The sequence below is a fragment of the Hyla sarda genome, chromosome 10 (genome assembly GCF_029499605.1).
Source record: "Hyla sarda isolate aHylSar1 chromosome 10, aHylSar1.hap1, whole genome shotgun sequence".
In the NCBI taxonomy this organism is placed as follows: Eukaryota; Metazoa; Chordata; class Amphibia; order Anura; family Hylidae; genus Hyla; species Hyla sarda.
This window is the reverse complement of record NC_079198.1, coordinates 123,610,650-123,619,969: the sequence shown is the minus strand read 5'-3', so window position 1 is coordinate 123,619,969 and position 9,320 is coordinate 123,610,650. Positions and strand designations below refer to the sequence as shown.

General features: G+C 44.6%; 1 protein-coding gene across 4 annotated transcripts in view; it reads left to right on the top strand.

The window, feature by feature from the left end:
* The first annotated feature begins 4,406 nt into the window (after window positions 1-4,406).
* The window catches only part of GLB1L2 (galactosidase beta 1 like 2), a 95,368-nt gene continuing 90,454 nt past the window's right edge, over window positions 4,407-9,320 (top strand). For 3 of the 4 annotated variants that reach the window (XR_008848458.1, XR_008848459.1, XM_056543928.1), the window contains exon 1: window positions 4,410-4,578. Coding sequence is in view for 2 of the 4 variants with exons in the window: in XM_056543928.1 (XP_056399903.1) it covers window positions 4,508-4,578 (71 nt within the window). In the remaining 2 variants the exon portion in view is untranslated. Of the gene's footprint in view, window positions 4,579-9,320 lie in introns of all 4 variants that reach the window. The other variant, XM_056543929.1, reaches the window with a different exon arrangement.

The following is a 9,320-nucleotide window of genomic DNA, read 5'->3' as shown; positions in this document are numbered from 1 at the left end:
GCCTAGTCACAAGGTTGTTATGTGAGTAATGTCTTCGGTGCAGACTACAATACACCAGGTGCTAGTAATGCCGTACTGCAGGTCAGATTAATAGCTAATAGGTTTATGATAAAAACATGTGTAGTATGGCATCCGCTCAACCACCAGCTGAACTTTTAGACCCTGTATGGTTCCCATTATATAGTTCACACATACAATTAACCTAAATAAGTGTGTGCTGGCGACGGGACCTCAGGCAGGTGGCAGCTACAGCACAAACAATAGTTTTTTAAACTTGGCGGGCGCTGACCAAACAGGGGGGTAGTCTCCTACGCCACCCTGACGTCACGTGGGGCACGCAGGTCAGCAGGTTACGCAGCCACATCACCACCAGGGCTGTAGGTAAGCCTGTAGGCCGGCCTGGGACATCGCAGGGCCGACACTCTTTTACTGTTAACATTGTTGTCGTGGGCACCGGGCGGCCTGTGCAGATTAACGTAGGGGCCTGGAGCTGCCGCTCCATCCGCCCCTATATTAATCTGGCCATGGTTGCAGAAGTCACACTCATATCACCTTTACATTACACAATAGGTACACAGGTATCCTGGACATGCTGAGGTCTGAGGGTGATAGGAGTGGGACTGCTGTATCCACACACGGGTATTAGTGAGAATATTGAAGGAGGCGGACAGGTTCCATTGAGGGTGTTGTAAGGGGTGTGGCTGAGGTTGTGGTTAGGGCATGGCAGGGGATATGGGCCTCAGGTATAATGCCCCTTCTCTGTATAATGGGGTACTTTCCTCTCCTTGTCAGTATTGATAAGGACTCCACTATTAATGTCTGGCTAACATTATCAGGCTATGTTCAGACCATGGAATGTCCGCACGGAATATCTCTGTGCGGACATTCCAGAGACTGCGGGTGCTGGCATAATATGCCGGCGCTAGGACCGCACAGGAATGCAACATCTCTATTGATGCCAATGCATTTCGTGTGAAGTCCGCACAGGACTCTGCTGCTCCGGAATCTCCTTGCAGAATTTCAATGCAGAATTCCACACGGAAATTCCGAGGCGTGAACATGGCCTTATGGTTACTCTGAAAAAGGGGGTACTTTCCACTCCTTGATAGTATTTAGGGGGCATTCTGGCTTCCAATAGTAATGTCTGACAATATTATTAAGGTTACTCTGTATAATGGAGGTACTTTCCTTCGTGTTAGTGTTTAGGGGCACTTACTCTAAATAATGGGGTACACTACTCTCCCTGTTAGTGTTTAGGTGCACTTACTAAGAATATTGGGGTAGTCTTCTCTCCTTCTTAGTATTTAGAGGGCACTTTGGCTTCCACTAGTAATGTCTGACAATATTATTGGGGTTACTCTAAATTATAGGGGTACTCTCCTCCATGTTAATGTTTAGGGGGAACTTACTTTGAATAATGAGACACTGGCTTCCACTAGTAATGTCTGGCTAACAAGGTTAGGACTACTCAGAATAATGGAGGTACTCTCCTTTGTGTTAGTGTTTAGGGGACACTTACTCTGAATAATGGGGTACTCTCCTCTCATTAGTATTTAGGAGGCACTCTGGCTTCCACAAGTATTGTTTTCGTATACTCTAAATAATGAGGTACAGCACTCTTCTCTCTTTGATAGTATTTGGGGGGGGGGGTCACTCTGACTTTCACTAGTAATGTCTGACAATAATATTAGAGTTACTCTGAATAATGGGGTACTCTTGTGGTGACATAGGGGAGCAAGGAATTCCTGATCTCTTTGCATCGCCTGGGCACCGTTAGCCTATACATGGTCTGAGGTAGAGACAGCTTCTCCTGGGCCAGACACAGGGAATAAACACACAGACGTTAGGTTACAGATAACTGCCTTTTACTGAGCAGGGTGCAGATGGTATTACACGCAGACAGCATGGAGCGGAGTGGAGAGGATGCAGTGTAAGGGTGCGTTCACACTACGGAATGAACGCTGAATCTCTGCTTGCGGAATTCAGAGAGCTAAGATTCAGCCTGGCAGCCGCCGTCGGCAGTAGGACCCCGGTAGTGCTCGCGGAATTCCGCACAAAGAATGAACATGTACACTCTGTGTGGAACTATTCTGCCGCTGAAATTGCTCAGTGTGAACGGGTCTCGCAGAAACCCATTCACACTGATGTAAAAGTTCACCACGCGTAATTCCACAGGAATTGTGTAGTGTGAACGCACCCTAATCCTCTCACCCACTTGATTAATAATACTGACTTGACATGGGACTGAAGATTCTCCAGGCTGCTAGGGTTCTGACAAGGTCCCACAACTTTCTACACCAGGGCTTGACTTTCCACTGGATGAGGAATCACTTGCAGAATGTCTGGATAGGATGGAGAAGAGATTTGTTCTGCAGTCTCCTTCAGGATTTCTCCACACACCGCTTCACTTCTTTACCATACTTGTGCGCAGCACATTCTTTACTCATAGAGTGGGGCAACTGCTCCCCCACTACACGATATACTACAGAATTTAGGGGTTCCCATTGGGCAGGCAGGGTCACATGGCTTACACTACTCCTCTGCTCTTAAAGGTATAACACACATAAATAACAGTTTGCAGTGCATAGAAGAAACATAATACAATATATGATAAAGTGCTGGAACAATAGAAACACAGCAGACACTTAGTGGGCCCAACACCTGTGCCGCAGGCATGTCCAGGAGATCCGCAACCCACAGGACAGCGCTTGGTGCTGGGACACCACACTCCTTTGTGTACGTGTTTAGGGGGCACTTAAAATAATGGGGTCCTCTCCTCTCCATGATAGTATTTAGGGGCACTTTGGCTTCCACAAGTAACGTCTGACAATATTGTAAAGGTTACTCTGAATAATGGAGATACTCTCCTTCCTGTTAGTGTTTATGGGGCACTTGCTCTGAATAATGAGGTACTCTCCTCTCCTTGATAGTATTTAGGGGGCACTCTTCCACCCCTAATGTTATGGTTACTCAGAATAATGGGGGCACTCTCCTTGGCAGTATTTATAAGCACTCTGTCTTCCACTAGTAATGTCTGGATTGTACATTTATTAGGGACACCAGGCTGAAGATGGTTTCTTATTCAGCAGCTTCTTATTCACTGAAGTTGGTTTCTTATTCAGCAGCTTCTTATTCACTGAAGTTGGTTTCTTATTCGGCAGCTTCTTATTCACTGAAGTTGGTTTCTTATTTGGCAGCCTCTTATTCACTGAAGATGGTTTCTTATTCGGCAGCTTCTTATTCACTGAAGATGGTTTCTTATTCGGCAGCTTCTTATTCACTGAAGATGGTTTCTTATTCGGCAGCTTCTTATTCACTGAAGTTGGTTTCTTATTCGGCAGCTTCTTTTTCACTGAAGTTGGTTTCTTATTCGGCAGCTTCTTATTCACTGAAGTTGGTTTCTTATTCGGCAGCTTCTTTTTCACTAAAGTTGGTTTCTTATTCGGCAGCTTCTTTTTCACTGAAGATGGTTTCTTATTCGGCAGCTTCTTATTCACTGAAGTTGGTTTCTTATTCGGCAGCTTCTTATTCACTGAAGTTGGTTTCTTATTTGGCAGCTTCTTATTCACTGAAGTTGGTTTCTTATTCGGCAGCTTCTTATTCACTGAAGTTGGTTTCTTATTTGGCAGCTTCTTATTCACTGAAGTTGGTTTCTTATTAGGCAGCTTCTTATTCACTGAAGTTGGTTTCTTATTCGGCCGCTTCTTATTCACTGAAGTTGGTTTCTTATTCACTGAAGATGGTTTCTTATTTGGCAGCTTCTTATTTACTGAAGTTGGTTTCTTATTCGGCAGCTTCTTATTCACTGAAGTTGGTTTCTTATTAGGCAGCTTCTTATTCACTGAAGTTGGTTTCTTATTCGGCAGCTTCTTATTCACTGAAGTTGGTTTCTTATTCGGCAGCTTCTTTTTCACTGAAGTTGGTTTCTTATTCGGCAGCTTCTTTTTCACTGAAGTTGGTTTCTTATTCGGCAGCTTCTTTTTCACTGAAGTTGGTTTCTTATTCGGCAGCTTCTTTTTCACTGAAGTTGGTTTCTTATTCGGCAGCTATGACTAATAGACCTTTTCTCCTCTTATTTCTCTTCTAAGAAGCTGGCCGAATAAGAAACCAACTTCGGCCTCGTATAGGGGACTCTTCTCCCTTTGCAGCGGCAGCTGTGTTCTCCTGTAACACTCCCTGACAGACAGCGGCAGCCCCGAAGCGCCATCTCCAGCTGGGCACTGGTATTTATAGCCTCAGGCCGAGGATCTGGCGACAGACTCCTGATTGACAGGCGCAGCAGGGAGCCTCGAGCTTGTCTCCTCCAATCACAAGCTGCGCTCGCATTTAGAGCGTCCAATCACAGCCTCCGCCACTGCTGTGGAGGGGGCGGGAACAAGGTATCCAATGAGCGAGCGGCTGTGACAGGAGCGCTTGGAGTTGCCATGGTAACCAGGAAGTGGCGGCGGCGGCGGTGGACGGGGATTGCAGCGGTTGCTGATGCTGGTGGCCGGAGCGGAGCGGAAACATGAGGCGGGAGCAGCGGCGGAGACTGACCGCTGTGTGCCTGCTGCTGCTGGTGGCCTTCCTGGTAGTCAGGTAACGCAGTGCTGTTCACACAGTCCCCTGGGGGGGCCCCATCACCTTCATGGTGCGGTTCTAATATAGTAGTGTGGACACGAGTGTATGGTTTGCGTTAGTGTTACAGAACTACAACTCCCATCATGCCCAGACTGTGTTTGGGCTGTATGTGTGGAGGAAACCCAATATAGTCCCCTATTAACACTAAACCCCAACTATATGTGGTCTTTGTGCACACAGAGCAGTGTTCCTCAACCAGTGCGCCTCCAGCTGTTGCAAAACTACAACTTCCAGCATGCCCGGACAGCCAACGGCTGTCCGGGCATGCTGGGAGTTGTAGTTTTGCAACAGCTGGAGGCGCACTGGTTGAGATACATTGGCATAGACATCCACAGATGTATATAAACTACACTTAGGACCCCCAGGATTATCTTCTATTACGGTTCATCTCTTTTTTTTTAAGGCTTTGTTCACACACGCTGCATTTTTTTACATGTCGGAATGTCCGCACGGAAAATCCCTGTGCGGACATTACGCAGACTGCCGGAAATGCACAGTCTCCATAGACGGAAATGCATTTCCGTGCAGAGTCCGCAGAAAGAATGGACATGTCCATTCTTTCTGCGGACACAGAATTTTGGCGCCAGACACATCTGGCGCAGAAATTCCACCGTGTGCACAGCGCAGCAGAATCCCATTGATTTCAATGGGGCTCTGCTGCCACGGAATCTCTGTGCAGAATTCCCAGTAGGAATTTCTCACGAAAATTCTGATGTGTGAACATGGCCTATGTGTTCCTGATTTGCATGCAGAAAATCCACAGCGGATCACAATACCAATTCAGTGTTTTTGGTCCCCCCCCCCTCCTAAAGTAGGGTTTTAGTATAGGGATTTTTTTTTTGGCATTCATGCGACTGATCATGTTGGGGGGGGGGGGGGGGGAAAGACAAATTTAAAATGCACATTAGATAATGGGGGGGGGGAAAAGGAAAAGGATTCCAACGGGAAAGAATTCCATAAACTTTATGCCTTCAGGTTAAAGGGGTACTCCAGTGGAAAACTTTTTTTATTTTTATTTTTTTTATTAAATCAACTGGCTCCAGAAAGTTAAACAGATTTGTAAATTACTTCTATTAAAAAATCTTAATCCCCCCAGTACTTATTAGCTTCTGAATACTACAGAGGAAATTCTTTTCTTTTCGGAACACAGAGCTCTCTGCTGACATCACGAGCACAGTGCTCTCTGCTGACATCTCTGTCCATTTTAAGAACTGTCCAGAGTAGGAGAAAATCCCCATAGCAAACATATGCTGCTCTGGACAGTTCCTAAAATGGACAGAGATGTCAGCAGAGAGCACTGTGCTTGTGATGTCAGCAGAGAGCGCTGTGTTCCAAAAAGAAAATAATTTCCTCTGTAGTATTCAGCAGCAAATAAGTACTGGAAGGATTAAGATTTTTTTTTAATAGAAGTCATTTACAAATCTGTTTAACTTTCTGGCACCAGTTGATTTAAAAAAATAAAAATAAAAAATTCCACCGGAGTACCCCTTTAAGGGTACGTTGACACAGACGGATCCGCAGCTTATTTTACGCTGTGGATCCGCCGTCGAGGGACCCCTACATTGTGCCTCCATCTGTGTCTGCTCATAGCGGCAATCCGCTACTACGAGCAGACACGTGATGTGAGAGTCACCGTGCGCACGTGTAGTATACTCGCACACATCATGGCTGCTCTCAGCCTAGCTCAGTGACCAGGGGGAGCGGCCGAGATGTGTGCGAGTATATTGCACGTGCGCACGGCGACTCTCACATCGCGTGTCTGCTCGTAGTGGCGGATTGCCGCTATGAGCAGACACAGATGGAGGCGCAATGTAGCGGTCCCTCGTCATCGGATCCGCAGGGTAAAATAGGGTCTATTCACATGCACAGTATCCTGCATGTATTTGATGCTCAGGATTTGAAGCTGCCGATTTGAATGTAAACGAAATGACTGAACACAACATTTAATTCTGTAGCTTTAAATCCTAAGCATCAAGTATGACTAAGCTCGGGCCATTGAACTGAATGGGGCCCCTGCCTGGCCGAGCAGGGATACAGCAGCATGGAGTTTTGACAGTTTCTCAGAGACCTAAATCTTCATGGGAACAAGGCCTTATACCAGTCACAGACTGAATGCATTGTTACACATGGATACATAGTAGCAAACACTCATGTTACAATGTATCCATGTATAGCAGTGCATTCAGTCTCCTGCTCAGAGGTCTGTGCTACTCCATCTAGCAAATAAGTGGAAATCACCCGCATGGAAGCCATAATGAAACCCTTTTGGCCTCCGTCGGGTGATAGATACATTTGCTGCATGTTTTGGGAAATATCCCGACACCAAAAACGTGGTGCAAAAAGAGCCTATAGCTGCTTTCACACTATGAAGTTCATCTGTTTTAAAGATCCGTTATAATGTCCCATTAGGAAAACCCTTAAAAATGGCCATTACAAAATCTCATACGGCCTTTACAAAATCCCATTAAAGTCTATGGGATTTTTACATTATCCGTTTTAACCCGTCATAGCCCGTTATGAATAACAGACGTTATTTTGTAACGGGAGAAAAATAGTGCATGTAACATTTTTTTCTCCCGTCACAAAATAACATCCCTTATTCATAATGGGCTATGATGGGTTAAAACGGATAATGTAAAATTCCCATAGACTTTAATGGGATTGTGTAATGGCCATTTTAAAGGGTTTTCCCAACGGGACATTATAACGGATCTTTAAAACTGAGCAACATAGTGTGAAAGCGGCCTAAGAAACCGATGGCTGAAGGTGCAGTTGACGGTGTGATAAGAGCTCCAGTATATAAATGTATCCGACCTGTTTTAGGGTCCGATGGGCTAAAAAAAAATAATAATAAAATGCCATTGGACCCTATATGTGTTGTATGCGAACGGCAGTGTGAACGAGGCCTAAGACTATGTTCACACAGTGGAAATTCTGTGCAGAATTCCGCTGGAAAATTCTGCTTGGAGATTCAGCTAAATTTACTGCACATTAAATTGAATCAGGATTGCGCTGTCCCATTAATGTGCCACAATTTCTGCAGAGGAAATTCTGCTTTCCGGATTTTGCTAAATCGTCGAATGTGTCTTTAAATTTTGCAGATTTTCAGGACGGAATCCCATTGAAGTCAATGGGGTGTTGAATTTCCTCTTCCTCTGTTTTAAGCACGTCGAAATTTTGCTTAGTTTCGCCAAAATTTGAGCAGAATATTAGAATTTTTACTGTGTCAACATAGCATGTATATCAGGATTCAGGTCATATGACTGGTCTGCCACCCCACATAGCAGTTCCCTAAGGCCTTGTTCACACTACGCACATTCCGCCTTCCTGTGCCCTCCCTTTCAATGGGAATTCCGCTGCCCAGTTCACACCTCGGACGTTCCTTAGGAGAACTTTCTGCAAGGAATTGAAAATCCTATTTGTTATGCTGAAATGGGGGTCATTTTGATCAGCACAAATCCATTGAGGAATTCCTCGCTGAATTTTTTTAGTGTGAACATACCCTAAGGCTGGGTTTAACACCCCGTTTTTGCAATACAGTTCCCGTATCAGGTTTTTGATAAAAAAAAAATGGATTCCTCGAAACCAAACTAAACTGTATCTAAATGTTTGTGCAAAGTTTAATCCGTATACTATATATACAGTGATCCCTCAACTTACAATGGCCTCAACATACAATAGTTTCAACATACAATGGTCTTTTCTGGACCATCGTAAGTTGAAACCAGACTCAACATACAATGTACAGACAGTCCAGACCTGTGAAACATGTCAATGGCTGGAATAACCGACCAACCAGAATGGGCATTTTACTGGTAAAACCCCTGTATTACTGAAGTGCATGCACTGACTGGTGTCTGGTAGCGCCCCCTACAGTACAGGGAGGTATTACATGTTCTGTACTCTTTACCTGTGCCAGGGTTACCTGCTCCTTTGGACACCAGGTGAGGGCGGCTCTATGTTACTTTTTTAGGACATTGCGTATTCTGTACAGGACCCTGAAGAAGCTCCTGTCCTCTACATAGACCAGTGTTTCCCAAGCAGGGTGCCCCCAACTGTTGCAAAACTACAACTCCCAGCGTGCCCGGGCATGCTGGGAGTTGTAGTTTTGCCACAGCTGGAGGCTCCCTGCTTGGGAAACACTGACATAGACAGTGATTTACAGCTCCCAGCAGATCTTTCTTACTTTTATATGTACGGACTTACTTTATCTGTATTAATTATCTACTTATTTTTCATTAATTCTCACTTTTTCCTATTTTTTAATGACATTTTGGTGGCTTCAAAACCAATTACCAGGTTTCCATAGAGTTCTGGTCTCAACATACAATGGTTTCAACATACAATGGTCGTCCTGGAACCGATTAATATTGTAACTTGAGGGACCAAGTTACCTCCGCCTCCGCTTTTTTAAGAAGAAAAAAAAATGCATATAGTTTTTAACTTTTCATTTCATTATGAATAAAGTTTCACTTGTTTGACTGAAATTCCAGTAAAAAAAAAAAAAAACTGTGCAAAGTCAAAAACCGTATGGTGAAAACAGGATGGAACCGTACGAACATACAGTTCTGTACGGTTCCCATTAAATCCCATGTAAAAAAAAAAAAGTATAATTTTCAATACGATTTTTCACCGTAGGCTACGGTTTTGGGTACAGGGAAAAAAAACTGACAAAACCGTACAGGATGCAAAACGGACAC